The 21,618-nt window shown below is 43.4% G+C and overlaps 1 protein-coding gene across 1 annotated transcript in view; it reads right to left on the bottom strand.

Moving 5' to 3' along the window:
• MGAT4B (alpha-1,3-mannosyl-glycoprotein 4-beta-N-acetylglucosaminyltransferase B) overlaps window positions 1-21,618 on the bottom strand; it is a 75,555-nt gene that overhangs the window by 4,908 nt on the left and 49,029 nt on the right. The window contains exons 5-13 of the mRNA XM_081180760.1: window positions 20,453-20,499; window positions 16,436-16,549; window positions 15,342-15,417; window positions 14,269-14,383; window positions 12,274-12,404; window positions 7,669-7,776; window positions 5,980-6,173; window positions 4,507-4,585; window positions 3,923-4,010 (exon numbers count right to left, since the gene is read on the bottom strand). Coding sequence (XP_081036886.1) covers window positions 3,923-4,010; window positions 4,507-4,585; window positions 5,980-6,173; window positions 7,669-7,776; window positions 12,274-12,404; window positions 14,269-14,383; window positions 15,342-15,417; window positions 16,436-16,549; window positions 20,453-20,499 — 952 coding nt within the window. The remainder of the gene's footprint in view (window positions 1-3,922; window positions 4,011-4,506; window positions 4,586-5,979; window positions 6,174-7,668; window positions 7,777-12,273; window positions 12,405-14,268; window positions 14,384-15,341; window positions 15,418-16,435; window positions 16,550-20,452; window positions 20,500-21,618) is intronic.

Here is a 21,618-nt window from a genome sequence, read left to right as displayed (position 1 = left end):
ACCTCATGAGAAGAGAAGACTCCCTGGAAAAGACCCTGATGTTGGGAAAGATTGAGGGCACAAGGAGAAGGGGACGACAGGACGAGATGGTTGGACAGTGTTCTCAAAGCTACCAGCATGAGTTTGACCAAACTGTGCGAGGCAGTGGAAGACAGGAGTGCCTGGCGTGCTCTGGTCCATGGGGTCACGAAGAGTCGGACATGACTAAACAACAACAAATTCTCATAGTTACTGCTACCTGCAGTTCATAATGTAAGAGCCACTTTATTCCTGGCATCTTGCACTTTGGCACAAAAACCAGAATAAAAAATACATGTGAATCTTCTGACACACACACAAAATCACAGGCCTTTTACCTGCTACCTGATCCCTGCTAACTGGTGATGCAAGGACTGAACCTGGTGCCTTTTACATGCAAGGCATAAGCTTGTATATACATACAACACAGTGCTTTGATTCACCCCAATGACAATTGTGAAGGACACAAACTTTCATGCAAACAATTTGTTAGTTTCATCTGTATGTTATTTTATTGCTTCCAGGCATTTTTGTAGTTGCATATGTAACTGTACAAAACTATTAAATAAACAAATTGTTCTTAGCACTATGCATAGAAGTGGCATCTGGCAGCGGCGGAGCATATGGCTGTGCTGCCCAGGGCAGGTGCACTCCTGAGGGGGGCGTGGCACAGAGGGTGCCCTTCCAGGTGCAGGATAGCCACTCAGGTGCCCTGCAGCCAGTGGCGGAGCAAGCCGCCCATGGCAGACATTCGGCGCGCCACCTGCCCATGACTCCCAAGCCTCCCCCAAGCTGTCAAAACAAAGGGGGAAGGGGGGAATGCCTCCGGCAAAGGGCGCAGCTCCCCCCTTCCCCCGACAGCTCGGGGTAGAACTGGGAGTCACGGGTGGGTGGCATGCCAAATGTCACCCCCCTCAGTGAGGGCACCCTGGGCGGTCCGTCCCCATCTCCCCCCCCCTTCCTACGCCCCTGGCTTCTGGTAAAGGACTATTCCCACTTCTGCACATTTGAAGGGGAAACAGCTATTGATCCACAGATTTGCCCTTGCTAACTGAAGATATGTATGGATATGGGAACATTTTATCACATGTGGTGGGAGTGTAAGAAAGTGAAAGGCTTCTGGGAAATGATTTATAATGAGATGAAGAAAATGTTGAAATATACTTTTGTTAAGAAACCAGAAGCATTTTTAGGAATATTAGGGAATGAAATTAAAAAGAACGATGTGAAATTATTTAGGTATGCAGTGACAGCAGCTAGAATTTGGATGGCCCAGAAATGGAAACAGGAAGAAATGCCGACGAGGGAAGAATGGAGAATGAAACTGATGGAATATGCAGAAATGGACAAATTAACCGGGAAAATTCGGAACCAACGCGATCAGAGATTCACCGAGGACTGGAATAAATTTACAGAGTATACCAAAAATGTATGTGAGGAGCAAATAACGCTTGTTGGCTTTCAAGAAGCTCTGTGAAAACGATGGATAGAAATGTTGCTTAAAACATATGATAAGATTAAGATTGTTAAAGCGCAATATAAATTTAAGAAATGTGAGTAATGGTGATTATATGGAAAATTGTCAGATAGGCTGAGGGAAGTCTAAAAGATGCACATGCTAGAAGAGGATGTTAAATATGGATGGAATGTATATTGGAAACTGAATAAAAATTAATTATAAAAAAGAAGAAGATATGTATGGATATGATGTACTCTTGAAATCTATGCCTACATTAAATGAGCAGCCATCTTAAAAGCAGCAGGGAATAATATTCTTGCCTCTCTCTTTCTGCTACCCAGCCATTACCATGCAATTGCCTCTTTTTCCTCTTCAACATCTCCCAAATCAATTATTTTCTCTCTGCTAAAATTATCATTTGCAACCAGTTCCTGTCTCTCCAAGTCTACTGTAACGTCTTGTCCTGATCAATATGCCTGCAGTCTTTCCTTTCTCGTGTCAACTAGAAACACCTTTGGTAAAATTTCTCCACCCACCTGTCACACCCTGTGCAATCCTGTCACCTCTCTCCTCAAGTGAACGCTGGTACCCTGCTGTTTTGCACTTCAAATCCAAGCTTCTAGCTCTGGCATGGAATGCAGACTCTCTTATTTGCCTCTGCTTCTCTCCTTGCTTTCCCTGTTTTGCACAAGGACATTGTGACATCATCCCACTTTGGCTGCCCTCTCCTGCTGCTGCTATCATGGAGTTTCCTAGGCCTGGAAAAGCACTTCCTGTCTTATCCAGTTAGTCACCTCCTCTGCCTTCAAAAGTCCACCAAATTCTGCAAAGCCTTTCCTGCGCTGCTAGAGTCTCCATTTTTCCTGCCACCACTTAAAACTCTTCCTACTCTCAACTTATTTCTCTTAACGTTCCCCAAAGGCCACTTCAATGAGACTTTAAATTACAAGTGAGCAGTGGCCAGGAAAGGACTGGATACCTACTCAAGGGCATTTTAAAGAGACAGACAACTAAATATACATATGGACTTAGTTCACATTGAGATGTATAGCACATGTATTTTGTGCTCATAAATCATATTCAAATTCCAAAACAGCCTGTTTTCAAGAGGACTGCAAACCCTCTGGGCTGGGCATGTGCAGATCACAGCTTCATAAATGGGGTTTGAAGGCACAGCAAAACCAAACAGCTATTGCACTTTGGGTGAAGACATACCTCTGGTACAGAAATGTGCAAATATGACTTGGAAAAGTGGCAGGGAAGAATGACTTTGCTTCATTTTAAGCCACTAATGTGTACGCAGCCTCAGACTTGGTGCTAAATGAGGCTTAAGCCATTCTAGCAACAAGAATGCGCAGACCGCTTACAAGGTGCAGCTATGATACTTGCTCAGCTATAGCTTATGCCTCTCAACAATCAAGGAATTCTCTGATTCACACAAAATAACTGCCTAAGCTGAGGACCACTTCTGATGTTACAGCTCCTGCTTCCTTTTGCTTTTGCTTATTCCCTGGAGGTATTGTAACTTTTCAAATACAAAACATCCCTCTTCCATTCCTCCTTCCCCCAATCCCAGACACACAGATGCTCAGTGAGACCTGAAAGTTACTGGGGCCAGAAGTACATCATCTAAGTACAACCCCTAGCATGGTTTTCGACTTGTTAAAAAAACAAAAACAACCGGTAACAAAGCAACCATGACACAGCCACTGGCTGGCACATGTGGAAAGTGCTCAGAGTAGGGTTTCAGACCCACAAGAAGATACCATTCCTACAGGCAGGAAGATGTAAACCTGTAACCATTTGCTCCCCTAGTTCCTGCAATTGTTTTCAGAAAGCAAGTAGGCAGAGGAGATGGTGCTGGAAGCTGCCCAGAAAGAGCAGCAGGATCAGTAAATGGTTTCTGCCACTGAGCGCCAAAACTCCAATCATAAAAAGACACCACATGAGAACAGGCTCCACTGATTCCACACATCAATGTGCTTAAGAAGAGAACTATAGAGAAAACACTTTTCATTTCATTTCTTTTCTTTTTTTACTGCCCCAAAGAACAATTTGAGATTAACTGTATAATCAAGCTGTTCTTTCCGTCCTTCAGGTTTATCCGTACTTCTTGACCTCTGCAGTGTTGTCAACATTTGCATTTGCACAGTGTTAGCCAAGAAAATCCACCTCAGCAAAGTCTTTAAAATGAAGACATATGCAAATTCTAACCCTTGGGAAAATGACAAAAATGTCATGTGTGTTCTGAGTGAATGACTTTCACTCTAAATTCCAGGTCAAGGGTGGAGTGGGGGATGCTAATTAATTCAAGATAAGCTTGTCTCCCACCCCTGGAACCTTCCATGCAATCACTCTGCGTAATTGTGTTATCTGAACAGCAACATACCACAGTGCATTATCCACAACCAGCAGGCTGCTGTTTGCCTTGAACCAGCAATTTACCTATCTGTATGTAGCCGTCAGATGTCCTGTGGTACTTGAATGCTGTTGCTCTTCCCTCCTGCAGGGCTTCCTTATCTGACTGGAGACTCTGTGCAGGAAAAGAGACAATCTTTGCAAAAAGCCAGCAAGAAGGATTTAGGCAGCCTGCTGCGGGTACAGTTTAAACCACTATGGTCATAAAACATCAGGCAATGTTTACTTTTTCAGAGACACAGAATTACTCTAGCATACTTGGTTGCTGGAAGACCTTCTCTATGCTTTCAAGGACCCCCCCCCCAAAAAAAAAGTGTATTAAAATATACCTTGTAAGGACTACCTTCTTCCTGCCATAGGTAGTGTACTTTAAATAGAGAATGAATAAGCAGGCTTGCTCCTAGGTTTTGGAAAAATGCCTCAGGAATTAGAATTTGAATTCAGATTAGGTGGCACAGGCTTCTCAGAAGCTTCCATTGCTAAGCCCGTTGACCCCATACATATTCTTCTCATGGTATCCAACCACAAAGTAACAAAAATCTGGGTTATAATCTCCTAAACCTTGGTCTCCCCCCTCACCTGAACTCCTATGGTAAGCTCAGTAAACTTACGTCAAAAGGTAACACTTCCACAGTTGTGTTGAAGAGCTTGTCTTCAGGGTGTTCAATATTGCCACTGCGAAAGAAAAACCTGTGGGGCAGGAACCAGCAATGAATGCACAGCTTCACGGGGCTGTAACACAGAAGGACCCCACCAGGCATAAGCTCACCCAACAGGGGCCTCTCTTCCCACAGAAAGCCGCATTTGCGAGAAAGATGGCTCTAAGTGCACAAACAACTAATTATGGGTTGATTGTTTGATTGCGCTTGCAAATTAAGCACTCCATCGCATATGAATGAATATCAGTAAGAAGTGCAATTATCTACTCCTGTGATGAGAACAGTTCACTATTCAGTGATACCAAGCTGGAAAAGTAAGAAGTGACTCCTTGTGCTTCCTGAACGGATTCTAGGAAGGATAAAGCCACACATGTTAACAAATCGAGAGGGAGAGGAAGAACACCCACCCACCCACCCTGGACATTAAATGCTCAGGGAAATTTAACAGACAAACCAATGGACTTCTACATACCACATTCAATTTCCCCCATAATTCCTGCACATGATTTAAGTTGTAGACCAGGGGCCAGATTCAGTTCATGAGTTCTGCTAGTAGAAGCCAGTGCAAGATTCTTCTGCTAGCACAATAGGACTTTTTGCCCTCTCACTTCCCACCACCTTCCTAAATTGTCTGGAGTGTGTGTGTTAGGGGAACCCCTAGACCAGCACATGGGGGACGGAGAAGGGAGATCATTCTGTCTGGCAAGCTGATGCAATAAACTCAGCACTACATTTAATTCCTCCCCTGGAATGGCAACTTGTGGCCCTCCAGAGACCGCTGGACCACAAAAGCCCTGCTTGGCCTATCATTATGCTCTCAGAGGGGCCAGCCCAATGCCTATGGGAAGCTCACAAGCAAGACATGAGTGCAATAGAATTCTCTCGCTCACGAGCCTCTTATCAATGGCTGGGACTGATGGGATTTGGAGTCTAGTTACATCTGGAGAGCCACAGGTTCCTCATTCCTATTGTAGATGAATATTTCTTAGTGGTATCAAAATGAGGCAAAACCTCAGTCATAGAGCCACTAAAGGAAGGAAACACACACAGACAGGCTGAACTTTCATGAAAGCACTACACATGATTCACAATGGTATCAGAACCAAAAACAAACAAAACCTAATTAAGCATACCCTGTTAGAAAGCAGGATGGGGTCTAGGTGACTTGGGCACCACTGAGACTTGGGTAGAATTCCCTTTGTAACTGAAAAAGCCAATTAATTTCATCTGTGCTTTAGTTTACTATCTGTAAGGCTGTGCAGGCAGAACTGAAAGCTAAAAGGCCGTATGTGGGAGAAGCAGGGCGATGAGTGGATGAGATGCAACCTGCCTTTCAGATGAACTCTTGTTCTACCACAGGGGAGAGGGGATGAGTGACTTTTAAATGTCAAGCTAATCTTCCTCCACAAATCTCCATATACTCACCGTTCAATGCGTAGGGGCTTAAAGAAGCGAAAGCGTATGAAGTCACCCGCTGTAGGGGTAAATGCCCAAAAGAAATCTTCCCTCAGATACGCTTTCTCTAAGGAGAAGTGCTGGTAGGTTTTCAGACTGGTGCTAACTTCTGCAGGAGGGTTGACGTGTTCTTTTCGAAGCGCTTGCTTTCCAAAATCTTTGTCCTCAACATGCAAGGTAAAAGCAAAACAATTCAAACTATATAAAACTGTGTTTCCTACTCCCATTGCACTTTTATGGAAATACTACTATTCTGATGCCTGGGCAGTGGTGGGGCTGCTTTAATTAAGGGGGCTTTAAATCTTTCCTCCCTAGCCTCACTCTCCTTCTGTATCCCCTGAGCCAATGAACATCATCACCATCCAGGCTGCTGTTTGGGCTTCAAAAAACCTTAGCTTTATCTCTGTTCTCTCCTTCCGCTTTGCTCCCTCTATATATTCAGTCCATCACCAAAGTCATGTCACTTCTGCCTGCACATGGTGAAAATACACCCCAGCAAGAAACTCTGGTTCACAAGCCAGTCATCTCCTGCCTTTGTATCTTTTCCTTGCTGGGCTTCTGTTGTCACTGCTCAGGCCCCTCATTTCTATCATTCACCTCTCTCATCACTCCAGTCTCTCAGACAATGTGATGCCTCTCTTTAAATATCAGCACTGGCCTCCTGTCCACCCTGGGATCCAGCACAAACCCCTCACTCTTATCTTCAAAAGCACGCCATGGCCTTGGCTCCCCTTTTCTTTCCACGCTTGTATGTCAATATATCCCTGACTAAGACTGTTTATTATTATTTTTGTTTAGAAAAAATATATAATCCTCTTAATCAAAAATAAATAAATCTTTAAGGGGTATACATAAAGCAAAGAGAAACAGACAAATAAGCAAATATTTGTTTGCATAACTGTTGCTCTTCAAACTCCCTCCCTCCCTCCCTCCCACCCCATCCCAACTTCTGTCTGCCCTTTCTCTCACATTGCCCCACATGCCTGGAACTCCCTTCCAAGAACACATGCAACATTGCCCTTCTCACTCTGTCTTCAAATCTATCCTCAAAACTCCCTATTTCTGTGATGCCTCTGGCAATACCCCTCTCTCCTGAATCCTCTTGTTGGGAAAAGGTGGAAAAGAAAGAAAGAAAGAAAGAAAGAAAGAAAGAAAGAAAGAAAGAGAGAGAGAAACTTAAGAATCCTAGAACTAGATCTTTAGATTGTAGTTTTGGTAGAGCTCACTGAAACTAGTACAACTCTTGAATGTTTGCATGGCGTTCCTGTCCTCTGCCCAGACTCACTTTCCAAAGAACACTGCTGATATGAGGCTTTTAAAGCTGCTGCAACACATAGCTGCTGAACGCTGGCTAGCAGCTATTAATCAGAGTTGATACCTGCCATGCTCCAGTTCCCTTGGCTCCTGACCCCGATGCCTCGCCTTTGCTTCCAAGCCATTAACAATTTCTTTCATACTCTGTCAGTGAAGCATCCACTCCTTCTCTGCAGAAGAAGCACAACTGACCTCTCTTCCCTAGGGAAGGCACCTGCATTTGAAAGCACCTGCTTTCCCTGCCTAAACTGCTACACATATTTGAAAACTTATCACATTTTACAATATAAATTTGCCCAACGCATAGGGATGCAGTTTCCCAGTGCTATGACGTCACATACTCACTTTCAGCTTCTGTATTTTACCAGCGAGGGAGGAGTGGGTTCCTACGTGCTGGAAGAGTGAGGGCTTGAAGCGTATCCTCAGGTTTGCCTTCTGTCTGTCACAATGTTTCTAAAATAATAATAATAATAATAATAATAATAATAATAATAATAATAATAATAATATATAAAAATCAAGAATTGTGCTTCCTGCTTAGGAGGAAGCACAAAGTAGGAAATAGGTTGGTTAACCACTTTCAGTCAAGTTTGCCATTAGTGACTTTTTAACTGTAAGTGTGAAAGAAGTGGCTTCAAAGAAGGCATGTCCAAACCACACTTAAGGTGCTATTTCCTTCCTCACCCTAAGGCTGTGTACACACAATGGGTGGGATTCAGCTAATGAGTCCCACTTGAGCAGGTGTAGGCAACCTAAGGCTCGGGGGCCAGATCCGGCCCAATCGCCTTCTAAATCCGGCCCGCGGACGGTCCGGGAATCAGCGTGTTTTTACACAAGTAGAATGTGTCCTTTTATTTAAAATGCATCTCTGGGTTATTTGTGGGGCATAGGAATTCATTCCTTTCCCCCCAAAAAATATAGTCCGGCCCACCATGTGGTCCTGAGGGACAGTGGACCGGCCCACGGCTGAAAAAGGTTGCTGGCCCCTGCCCCTGCACTAGAAGAAGCCAGCACCAGTGCTCCTGTTAGCACAACAGGGCTTCTCTCCTGTAAACCTCCAGAAATGGGCTCTGGGGAGTGTTGAGACAACCCCAGAAGAGTGGAGCAGAGGGAGAGAGAGAGTATTGTTCCATGGGGCAAGCTGAAATGCTTGCACTGACTAAAAAACTGCCACTGCACTACAGTCGCACCTTGGTTTTCGAACAGCTTAGTTCTCAAATATTTTGGCTCCTGAACACCACAAACCCGGAAGTGATTGTTCTGGTTTGCAAACTATTTTTGGAAGCCGAATGTCTGGCAGGGTTTCTGTGTTTTCAAATGGCTGCAGGAGCTTCCTGCAGCCAATCAGAAGCCGCAATTTAGTTTCCGAATGTTTTGGAAGTTGAACGGACTTCCAGAACGGATTCTGTTTGACTTCCGAGGTATGACTGTAATTTGAATCCTTCCTATTACATTTAAAGCGCATTAAAACACATTCTATCCCTCAAAGAATTCTTGGCCCTGTAGTTTACCCTACACAGAATTACAAACGACCATGCCCAGAATTCTTTGAGAGATAGAATGTGCTTTGAACATGCTTTAAAGGTATAGTGTGTACACAGCCTAAGTGTTGTGAAAGTATTTTGAATACATATTTACTACCCTGAAAACAAATACCTCAGAATGCAGCAAATGTGTATATAAAATGTTTCTGCCACACTTAAAACAGGTATGCTTTCATCTACATCAAAGTTGGTATGAAGGTCTAGTTCCAAGTGGACCACTATCTTCCCTTGACTGGTATTGCAACTTCTTAAAAATGTTTAAAAGATGATGGATATGGATTGAGATCAGCTGTCCAGCTCAATTCTGGTGTCACCACTAGTGAGTCGGAATGAAGTACAGCTCAGGAATGTGTTCTTTAACTGGATTTCAACTGAGCCAGGTTGCTAGACTCAACTCTAAGGGAAGTGGATGGGTTAGGATCTCACTAGGAACATAATGATTAGTATAAAAATATAAACTTTTGCACGGATGTTTGCCCTTCGTTTTGTTGATACATGCTTGGCTGTTTATATGGAGCCTGAGTAGCAATGTATTGTTGATCTCTAGCAACCTGCTAGAGTCAGGGAATGGGAAGGAGGCGGGAAAGAGGCAGCCTTGGGCAGCAGGACGCTATGACCTTCTGGTTGGTGTAGTCTCATGAATGTGTCATTACTGTTAAACTAATTAACTAGCTGTCAGGATTAATCATGGGCCTTCCTCCCAACTTCATATGTTTGTATTCTTTGTTCATAAAATACTATTTTGCTGATGTTCATTGCAACCGTCTCATTTTGTCTCTACACAGCTAAGAGGAAACTGAGCCACCTTCTGTTTCTACCACCAGTTTGTAAAAGAGAAAATTTTGATCAACTCTAGAGTGGTACCAAGCAAATCTGTGGCACTTTTTCTTAAAAACAAAAAAAAATCCTCTGCCCAACTCTGTCACCTGGGAGACTTTGAGAATACATGTGTGAATGAAAATATGCTACAAGTAGGAGACTTATGAAAAATAGAGACACATAGGCATGAAGGAGAAACTGAGCTCCGAACAAATAAGCTTTTGACATTGGCACATGCGCAGACTATTCTTTTACTTATAGTACTGTGAAAAGGAGGTATAATCTGCGCCTAATACCACTTTCACTTCTACCACCACCTTCCCAAAGTACAAAACTTGTCCAGATGCAAATCTGAAGCTGTTTCTCGTCTACTCATTATCAACCCTTCTTCCTCCATCACCAGAGGCTTTTTTCTCTTTTAAAAGTCTGTAGGTGCATGCCGCTGAACCCTTGCGCCAATTCACCTTGTTCATTTCACTTGCTAATTTCTCTTAGAATAAGCTAAAGCTGCCTACTTAAGAATACTATTTTGTTATCTTTTCCCAAGGTCATTCCCCACTGCCTTGCCCTGCCTCCCTTTCATGAGGCAAATGGCAAACGGGTGTATAAAAGGTATGATTGCCTGATGCCAGCATTTATTAAGGAAAACATATTTAAAATCTTAGCCTGCAATTTTATGTGAAGGAAAACATGCAAACATTAGGAGGACTAGAGCAGCAAAAGACAAAGCAAAATGAAATCTGCCCAAACCACCATGTCACTCTCTGACCATTTTTTAAGGCATCACCTACTCCTGCCCCATTTTTGTCCCCTACAAAAAATCTGTCTGCCACACATTTGCATTCCCACCTCGTTTCTTGAGATGACATACTTTATGGCTGGTCCCAAGAAGTGGTGGTCTGGATGTACATTCTTATTAATGTGAGGTGCTAAATTAATCTTTAGCTAGGAAATTATTAAACAAATATAACAGAAAACAATAACAATAGAACTCACAAATCCCACTGGGTAGGCCTTTTTAAGACCAAGAACTTGCACATTTTAGGAAAGGCAGTCACCTGTGGTTCCACTGCCAATATAGCTGTCTACCTAATATGTGTAAGAAGGGGCCCCTTGAGGCAGCCCTCTTTCACAGACACAGGTTGCTTTGCAAAACCATTTGTACTACCTGCAACACTTGGTATTGCAGACATATTCCCTGAAGCCCTGCTCCAAGATAATCCCCTAATCCAGCTCTCATTACTTTAGAAAATTAAAAACCTGGCTCCACTCATGAGAGAATTCCTGAATGCAGCTAGCAAAGGGCTCCTTCCCGCCTGATGTTAAGTGGGACACAGCAGTCAAGAGCGGTTCCAGTCTCTGCCTTGTGCCTTCTTATTGTTGTTACCGATGCAGCTAATGAAAGCAGCTACAGTGGGTGAACTATAAAGTTGGTTTTCAGACAAAAGGAAGAGATATTCAGATCAGGCAAAGCATTTCACCACTAAACCTCAGGTCAGGCAAACTTTCAATCAAGGAGACAAATCCTACAAGTTACCAATTTGATTCTACACAGCAGGATTTACAAGAGCAAGTCTGGTTTAAAAGACTGTTGTGCAGAGTTAATCAGGCAAGCAGCAGGAGTGGGAGCCAGAAATCTATGCTGGAACTAGGTTACATTTTAAAATAGACAATGATTTAGATGCTCTCAGGATCCCCTGGAAAGCATGCCAGGGGGCGGGAGGGGGGAATTTGGAAGGGGAAGGCAAGTGAAGGTGGATGCACAGTGACATTGAAACTATGTTCTAGTTCAAGGCCTTGTAAACAAGATAAACACCAGCAACACCTCATTATATTGACACAGAGCAAACCACAAGGCAAATCCCAGCCCAGAGAAAATCACTGTCCACCCAGCAAACCAGGTATTAGTCAGCCTCAGCTGAGCGGAAGCAAAGTGTCTCTTTTGGGAAAGTAGATATTTCTTTCTGTGGCAACTGCTGGTCTTCCCTGAGCGTTAAGTGCTATGGGGTGAGTGAAAAAGCTTTGCTTGTTCCAGAAAAGGCTACGTGTGGGTGCTAAAGGTAGACTGGAACCAGGCAAGGAGATAGGCAGTAGCCGAGTCTTACTCTGGGTACTAATGTTGTCTCTTAAAAATAAGCAAACATTAAGTATGATATCACAAATGATTATCTTCTGACTACCTTGCATCCAGTTGCAATAATTACTTCATCACCCAACTATTTGATGTGTTTTTATTGGAGAGCATTTTGCATCAAAGCAATGCAAACCAGCCCATCTCTCTCCAGTGCCAGGAACACACTTGTTTTGGGCAGCATCTCACAGCATGCCAGAGGGAGGAGTTCTGTGGCTTGTAATAGCTTTTAGGAACCACAGATTGTATCCCCTCCGACCAACACCCAGAATTCCTTAACATTTCCACAAGTGATTCCATCCTTTACAGAATTCAGTTTTTAATTTAAAAGAGACTCAATATACCTTAAAAATGACCCACTGTAGAATCCCTGCATAATTTCAGTATCATTTCGTTAAAAGGCACATCTGCATAAGTTAGAAGGAGACCATTTCAACTAATTTGGGGTTAACTTACTGCATCTTTCTCTGGGTTGCAGACTTTTACCCAGAGGATATGATCCAGGAGCCAGTCTATGGGCTTGTCCTTATAGAACATGAGTATGAATTCCACAATAAGACTGAGATCCAAAGACTTGAACATCTTCCCTGAAAGTGTGGACAAGAGAGAAAAATTAGAAATGCATGTTGGATCAGAGAAACAACCCTTTCCTTGCCCTGGAGTATTCTCCACAGATGTGAACTTCTTTTTAAAAAGGCATTCAGCCTGCTGATGCTGAGCCAATTAGCCTCCTTACAGGAGGTCAGACACTGTAAATAAAGTTAATGCCTCATATCAGTGAGGGCTTTATAAGAGTGGACTGTATTTGCTCCTGCACAGCCTAAAATCAATATGCGCTATTCTAGGGAGAAATGTAGTATCGAAGCAGTGGTGGCTAACTAGTGGCCCTGCAGATGTTGCTGAACTATGACATCCATTATCCCCGATGACTGGCCACGCTCACTGCCTGGGGCTGGAGATGTAGCTCAGCAACATCTGCAGGGCCAGAGGTCAGCCAGCCAGCCATCCCTGCATTTGAAGAGTGCAGCAGGTCTGTCTCCTACAACTTTTGGAAACATTTATTTTTCCTTACAAATGAACCTAACGAACACACACCTTATGCTTTAATGGCCTGCCAATGAGATCCTGCTTGGGGTACCATTTGTTGTTTCAAGATAAGCACCCACTCAGAGCAGGGCCTTCTCACTTGCTGCAGCAGTAGAGTGACAAGCCCTCTCCCTGGCCCAGGCGATATTGGAAAGCGGTACAGAAACACTGCAAACGAATGAATGAGGAGGAAACTTCTTGACCCAACCTTGATTAAATTATAGAGAACCAGTGTGGCATACCAGCTGGAGTGTTGACGTAGAACCTGGGTTTCAAATACCTACTCAGCCATGAAGCCTACTGGGTGACCTTGGGCCACTTACTCTCACAGTCCAACCAACTTCACAGAGTTGTTGTGAGGGAAAAAATGGGAAAGACAACTATATAAGCCACCTTGAGCTTATTGAAGGAAAGGTAGACTACAAGTGCTATTTATTTATTTATTTATTTATTTTTATTTTTTATTGGTCCATGAGCCATTTCTGCTCTGCTCCTTAAATGGAATGGAGGTTTGAAGCAACCTTTCCTGTTAGGCTTCATTCAAGGCCACCTCTCCAGTTCCTGATTCAGTTGCATTCAGTGCCCCCATATCCCTTCCAATATTGTTGCTGCCCAAATAGGAGTGGTATGAAAGACTGGTTTTTCCCCACCTGTAATCAGTGAAGGATCTCTGCTGTTTTAACATCATAGTAGTGGTAGTAATAAATTTATATGCCGCCCATCTGACTTGGTTGCCCCAGCCACTCTGGGTTGCTTTCAACAAATTAAAACACAGTAAGACATCAAACATTAAAAACTTCCCTGTACAGCAGTGTTCCCCAACCTTGGGCCTCCAGCTGTTTTTGGACTACAACTCCCATCATCCCTCGCTAGCAAGACCAGTGGTCAAGGATGATGGGAATTGTAGTCCAAAAACAGCTGGAGGCCCAAGGTTGGGGAACACTGCTGTACAGGGCTGCTTAACACCTCTCTCTTTCCATCTCCACAAGACAAGCATGCACACGAACCAGCTGCTCCTCCCAGCTAGTAACTAGAGCCTCTTAAGACGCTTGGCCTGTTTAACAAGCCACATCAATAAAACATTTGTGTCACACAAAAAAGCAAAGTGAAACTAGAGATGGCAGGCTTTGCTGTATGTTCTTTGTGTTCTGCGTTGAGTTTGGAGGAAGCCAGAGTGCAACTGTCACAACTTTTGTGTTCCATTTGTGCCAAAAGAAGCACAACTGAGAACATGGATGGTGCTTTCCTTTCTCCTGCAGGCAGAGTTAGGCACAGCACTGAAGCAGGTGCCGCTGGGAGAGGGTTTCTCCTCTAAGCAAAATGCACCTGAAGGTGCTGTTGGTGCTATCTTGAAGGGAGCCTTACCAATAAACCCAAGCTGCGAGAACTCCAGGATCATCCATTCCTCTGATGGCTGCTGCAGAGCAAAGTTCTTCATTGTGCTGAGATAGTTTGGCTTGGCTACAATATCATCTTCCAGCTACAAAACAAACAGTGGGAGATGCCAGTACTCGTGACAGATCATGCACTCTGCTGAAGAAAAACTCTACCCTATAACATGTCCAACAAGCAAAAATGGGAGGAAGAAAGATCTCCCCACCCAGGGACAGGGTTTTAATAAGGAAGACAAAACCTTCCAGCAGTTTCCTGTTTTTGTTCAACGAACTAAAATTATGAATAATACTCAATCAGTAATGGTCAATTAGCTCCAGGCATGCCAGCATTATACAAGAAAAGACCTATTCCCATAATCAAACACGGATCTTGTTTTTATAGCCATTGGAAGCAGGCAAACATTAGAAATAGACCCTGCTGTCAAAAGTCATGTTACATAATAAGGTACCAGCAGCAATATGTTGATTCCACAGTTAGGCTACCAAGTCAAGACCACATAATGTCAAAGCTGAAATGCTTAAAAAACAACAACAACCCCCTCAAAACGTCCCATTCTACCACTCCAGCTAACTCAGGATATAGGAACATATGAAGCTATCTTATACCGAGTCAGACCATTGATCCTTCTGGCTCAATGCTGTCAACACAGACTGCAGCCAGGAGCCTGTCCCTACCAGGAACTGAATCTAGGACCTTCTGCATTCAAAGCAAATGCTTTGCCCCTTAACTATGGCTCTCCCTCAAACCTTGTGAAGGTTAAAGTGATTATTTCCCCGTCTAAATCTTAGCAAAATTCATTTGGCCAACTGCTATTAGAACACCAAGGTCTTACCCAAGAAAGAGACAGAGTTAAAAGTAACAGTTTTAATGAAACACATAACAGCCAGATCAAAATAATGAACAACATGGTCTACTGTATGTACCCTCCCCCCTTCTAAAACACAGGCTTCCCACACATACTTTTGTGTTTTGATCAAGGACCCAGACAAAATGTTCCTTGCTGGGAGCAACAGAATCTATACTTTAGCCAATGTTTAACTTACCTGGACATAATAGATGCCTTTGGACTGTGCATACATCATTAGAAAGCAATAATCTAGGTTCTGTTTAGTCCTCCACCTATAAAATAGAGAAAGGCTATAATGGCACACAAGGCAGAAAGTTGTTCCATTGCTGGCAGGCAGCAGGTGCTTTCAATGGAGAAAAACACAAGTTCAGCAGGGAATTCAGAATCCGGTACACTCTCATTCTGAGACCATAATGAGTTCCAGATCTATTCTGAGTACATAGCTATCATTCTAGCTTGGACTCTAGGTGATTTTAGGACCAAACGACATCTGTTGTTATTCATGGGATTAGCAACGTGTAGTTTTAAAGACCTAAGTAATGGAACAGTCATGGGAGGCGGTTCAGTCCAGATTGTAACTTCAGCATGGGGGGGGGGGGGAGTAAGAGATTTAACCCTTTGTCCCTGCCGCAGCCCTTACTTTCGTGGGGAAGGGCCATAGCTCATTGACAGAGCACCTGTTTTACATGCAAAAAGCTCCAGGTTCAATCCCTGGAGCCAGGCAGGACTTGGAATGTCCTTGGTCTGAATTCCCAGAGAGCTGCTGCCGCTCAGTGTAAGGAATATAGACCAACAGCAGTCTTGACTCTGCATAAGGCAGCTTTCTATCCAGCCCCCTTCTGGCTGCTATTTGCATTAAGATTTTTCCCCCTGTGGGTGCCAGTGGGAGTTTCCTTTCTGATGCAAATTGCCATGGGAGGGGCCAACATCTGGATCAGAACTGCAGTGGGAGCAAAGGGTTGTGTCCCCCCCACCCTTTGCTGCGGGGGCTGCTTATGTTAAATTAAAAGAGCTGTCACATGATTAGCAATTGTGTGAATAATGGCACTAGCTCTAAGGCACACATTCCATTGGAGTCACAAGAAAAGAGAAACAGCGCTGTTCACAATCTGAGCAGCTTGCTCAGGCAAATACATTTTGGAAAGGAAATACAGGCCATTCAACAGCCAACAACCTCTACTTTTCTCCCTTTAAATGCCTGTTTCTTCTCTTACAAAGCCATGGTGGTGGGGGGCGGGGCAGACGAACACAGAGTGCCAGCAGGTATCCAGTCAGCAGGCTCTCTCTTACCTGACCCTTTCCTTGGGGTCGCCAAAGGATTCCCGGAGGCGAGAGAAGTCTGGGTAGAAGTGTGGAGAAGGGGAAATAACTTCTAGAAGGCCAGAATGTATTTCATTGGGGAACCTGAGAAGGAACAACAACAACAACAACAACAAAAAAGGTAAGGAAGAAGCTGTCACTTTCTGCAAAGAGGAGAATGCAACCCAACACTAGCGATTAATAGCCTGAAAATCATGGCACACCACAGGGCAGGATGACATTAAAAGCTCTGGGGAAGAAAACCTCCACAGGAGCTACTGTGCTTTCAGGTCCTATTTTAAAACAGAAGAAACAGCAGCAGGGGGAATTGTTGCCATTTTGAAAAGCTCTCCCCCTGCCTTGGATTTCTCAAATACCTCACAGCAGCTTGTGGAAGGTGAAGTTAGATTTTCCTACCACACTTGTGCCCCATTCTTACATGAACATTACTTTTGAATGCTGCTCAGTATGAGGGCTTGTCTGCCTGCTTGTTTGTTTATTGTGATTTTTTACGTATTACATGCTAAATGTCCTGATTGTTACAAAAGGCAACTGGGTACTAGCTCCTCCCCCTAGTTCATGGATGTGGGGCCTGTAGCCCTCTTGATGTTGTTGGGACTCCCAACTGCCCTCACCCCTGACCACTAGCCTTGTGTGTCTGTATGATGCAGTGTTGGAGTAGACCTGGCTGAGAGTGTTTGTAACTGTTTTTAGAACGTTTTAAAACTGCATTTAGTTTTTATTTCTAATGTGTTATTATTACTGTGTCTGCTGGCTGGGCTCCTTCAGAAGGAAGGGCAGGATGTAAATAGGATGTAAATAAAATAAATAATTTCTTAAATGTGTGTCCTTTCCTTTCTCCCAAAGGAGCCCAAGGCAGTTTAGACTAGACAGGTTCCCAATTCATTTTATTTCTGATGTTATCTGTGTTATATATATTATCTGTGTTATATGAATCTTCATTAAGTCAATATTTAATTATTAAATTTGTTAGTCATTTCCCCAGGCAGGCCAAAGCAACATACAATATTCTGTTACAAAGATTACATCACTGCATTTTGTCTCTCTGTTCTTTAGAAAAGTCAAATACTTTGATGTTTTTCCTGTCATGGCAGAGCTACTGCATTATTATTAATTATTATTATTATTATTATTATTATTATTACTACTACTACTACTATTCCAAGGGTCAATTAATGACTCGTTCGCTTTTCACTTTGTTTAAATGTCTTTTCATAGGGTTACATCAATATACCAGTACACATTCAAATTCCAAAAAGCATCTGTGTTTTTGGCAGCCCTTAAATAATACATGTTTTGACAGTGTTTGCCTGTAGATAATCAGTCTCAGCATGTGCCCTGTAGTAAGTCTTTTTCTTAATCAAGTGATTGCAAGGCGACAGGAACCAGCAGTGGGATTAAGGAATAAAAAAGTAGCCTTTCTGTCTACGCACTGCCTCAGTGTGTGTGTGTGTGTGTGTGTGTGTGTGGCTATTTCCTGTTGACAACTTTGTGTTCCTTTCAATTGATGGATCCAAACTACAAGAAAGAAGATTCCACCTAAACATTAGGAAGAACTTCCTGACAGTAAGAGCTGTTCGACAGTGGAATTTGCTGCCAAGGAGTGTGGTGGAGTCTCCTTCTTTGGAGGTCTTTAAGCAGAGGCTTGACAACCATATGTCAGGAGTGCTCTGATGGTGTTTCCTGCTTGGCAGGGGGTTGGACTCGATGGCCCTTGTGGTCTCTTCCAACTCTATGATTCTATGATTCTATGATTCAATTAATCATCTTTCTGCAATATTTGAACAGTGGCTTCTAATTGGGAAAGCTGTTCTCTTGATACAGGAGCAATTGCTTTTCCTCTAAGCCATCTAAACTAAAGATGGCATTTGCCACCACTATGTTTCCCCTCCCCACATAGAATCATAGAGTTGGAATAGACCACAAGGGCCATCGAGTCCAACCCCCTGCCAAGCAGGAAACACCATCAGAGCACTCCTGACATATGGTTGTCAAGCCTCTGCTTAAATACCTCCAAAGTAGGAGACTCCACCACACTCCTTGGCAGCAAATTCCACTGTCAAACAGCTCTTACTGTCAGGAAGTTCTTCCTAATGTTTAGGTGGAATCTTCTTTCTTGTAGTTTGGCTCCATTGCTCCGTGTCCGCTTCTCTGGAGCAGCAGAAAACAACCTTTCTCCCTCCTCTATGTGACATCCTTTTATATATTTGAACATGGCTATCATATCACCCCTTAACCTCCTCTTCTCCAGGCTAAACATGCCCAGCTCCCTTAGCCGTTCCTCATAAGGCATCGTTTCCAGGCCTTTGACCATTTTGGTTGCCCTCCTCTGGACACGTTCCAGTTTGTCAGTGTCCTTCTTGAACTGTGGTGCCCAGAACTGGACACAGTACTCCAGGTGAGGTCTGACCAGAGCAGAATACAGTGGCACTATTACTTCCCTTGATCTAGATGCTATACTCCTATTGATACGGTAATTATAAATGGTAATTATAAATGAGCCTCTTGCATAGAATCATAGAATTCTAGGGTTGGAAGGGACCCTGGGGATCATCTAGTCCAGCCCCCTGCAATGGAGGAATACACAGCTGCCCCTTACGGGAATCGAACCTGCAACCTTGCCATTTCAGCACCACGCTCTAACCAACTGAGCCATGCTGTTTTGATGCAGCCCAGGTCCTATTGATGCAGCCCATGATTCTTCCTGTTCAGTTTAAGGGAGCTAAAACAAGCCATTTGTGTGCATGCAGCATGCGCGTGCGTGCATGCATGTGTGTTCGGAAATCAAATTGCTAAACTGATAAAAGGGAAACATTTGAGGCATCTGATAGAGAACTGCTTTCCAAGACAATGTCCATCCATTTCATCGGGGTCCATTACACAGTCAGCCCTATAATGACTTGATAATTGTGTGGTCTCGTCCAGAGCCAAAAGGAGTTTGCCAGACTCCACATAAGCCACAGACTCTTCATCAGCACTGGAAACACAATGACTCCCACCTTAGCTATTACAAGAGCCTTCTCTCATCACCTGTACAGCTCACGGAGCAAAACTTTAGTTAGTAGGTCACATCCTTTTTTCCAGGTCTTGATCTTAGCGGCTGTTATAAATAGGCAACATGCAGAATGCAGAAGCGGTAATGAAGTCAGGGACTCTTCCATTACCATTATCTTCTAAATCTTCTGTCCTCTGAGCACTGATGCTACTAATTCCTGCCCAGTGTCTTCTACAAGCTCACTAATCATTTTTAAAAAAACAAACCCACCAGAGCCTCCCATCCAAATCCCTAAAACCCCCAGAAAACGCCCTGAGCAACTTATTGATGAGAGAACCCTGACACTGTAAAAAGAAACCCACATAATGCTTTGAGACGGAAATTAACTATTAGGTTGACACAGAGCTCTGGAGAAATCAGATGCAGACCTGGTAGGAGCAGCAGGGAGACAGAATATAACCCTAATGAAGCAAAGGACATCATGGCAGGGATATTGATGTTGGAACTAAGCCTTATTTTGGTTTGAGGTCTGTGTTGCTGGCAAGCAGCCGCTTCTCCTGCTGTGAACAGGCTGTAGAATGAAGATAACAAGAACTGTCTGCCCAGGACCACTGTAACTCTTAAGGCAGCAGTTAACTGACATGGAGCCCACAAGTAACGTAAATACTGGCCAAAGGCAGCATAGCACATGCTGTTCCAAAATAATGACTCTCCTGATAATCTAAGAAACAAAGGGGAAATAAATGGATGGCATGACTGATGCAGACTCGCAACTTGTTTTAACAGGGGAGGGGAAATTAAAGGTTAATCAGTATGCAAACTCAATGCATAGGCTTAGTAAAAAAAGAAAGAAAAACCTTCCTCAGGAAGAAAACATAACATGCAAAAAAACCCCAAAATACTTTTGTTCTCATTTTTAAATTAAAAGTAAAAATTGGTATTTTTCCTAAGAAGAATGCAATAGTAATAAAGAATGAAAGAATGCTGCTTACAGGCTTTTGATATTTTCTGCCACTCCTGTTGTATACTGTGGATCTGTCTGCAAAGGAAAATTGAAGAGTACAAGTCAATAAGAACAGGCAGATTTAAGAAGTTGTCAATATGCATATTCTGCACCTCAGAGATCATGCTTACTAGCCCTACTTATGCCAACATGCTTGTCCTGTTGCCAAGTGCTGCTAGTCTTGCCAAGGGCTGCCAGATACACTTTGTTTTTAAATTTCCTACTTCAGAAGATGCAGTATGCGTTTACATTCTCAGCGGACTCCTAATAGCAAGATAAGGCAATTTGAAAAGTGAGATCTGGCAACAAAACAACATAATGAATGAAAGGTCAGGATTTTATGCCCAAAATCAGAACCATCTTGGAAACAATGTTAAGGGAACAATAAAAGTGCATTTAGAGGGGAGGAGGGAAGAATCTAAGGATGCTTTCAGTTTCCCAAACAAGGAGTGGTTTCTGATCTAAGAAAACAGACAGCAAAATGAAGACAAGGTGCTTTATGTTCTTCGTAAATGGATGCAGCACGCATCTGCTCCAATAACTGCCTCAGAACTTGGCACCAGAAAATGAGAAGTACACATGTGCCTTCAGGAAATGCCACCTTGCCTTGCTCTGTAAGGCACTTCCTCATCAGACACCCAGTTTAGAGGAAGTCTGCCTGTTCCATTTCAGTTGTGCCTTAAAGTACCCCAACACCACTTTAGCAGCCATAGGTTCCCCCCCCCAAAATAATCCTAGATTGTCAAGAATGCTGGGAATATTAGCTCTGTGAGTGTAGGGTGTGGATGTGACCGTAGTCTCTTGGTGAGCAACAGATCTTCAAATTTCCTCACACATTCAAAAGACATATATAATGATATTCTTCTTTCATTTGTGGAAGTGACTTGGTTTTAGCAGAGCCTCCTGCAGAAAATGGGGGCGGGGAGAGAGAAGAGGTGATGTTCACCAATTTAACCTCCCCCTGGCAGCCCCTAGTGCCACTTTCCATGCTTTTCCAAAGGGTTCTCTAACTGTCCACAGAAGAACTGGGGGAGAAAAAGGGGGCTGCAGAGGCATGGGGAAGTCAGCAAAAATTGCACCCCCCTCTTATGCCCAAGGGAGCAGTTAGTGGAGTTCCACTCTGGGCAACCTGAAATCCAAGCTATTTCAAGTTCA

Source organism: Podarcis bocagei (genome assembly GCF_964188305.1).
Source record: "Podarcis bocagei genome assembly, chromosome: 2".
In the NCBI taxonomy this organism is placed as follows: Eukaryota; Metazoa; Chordata; class Lepidosauria; order Squamata; family Lacertidae; genus Podarcis; species Podarcis bocagei.
This window is presented reverse-complemented; position numbering and strand designations above follow the sequence as displayed.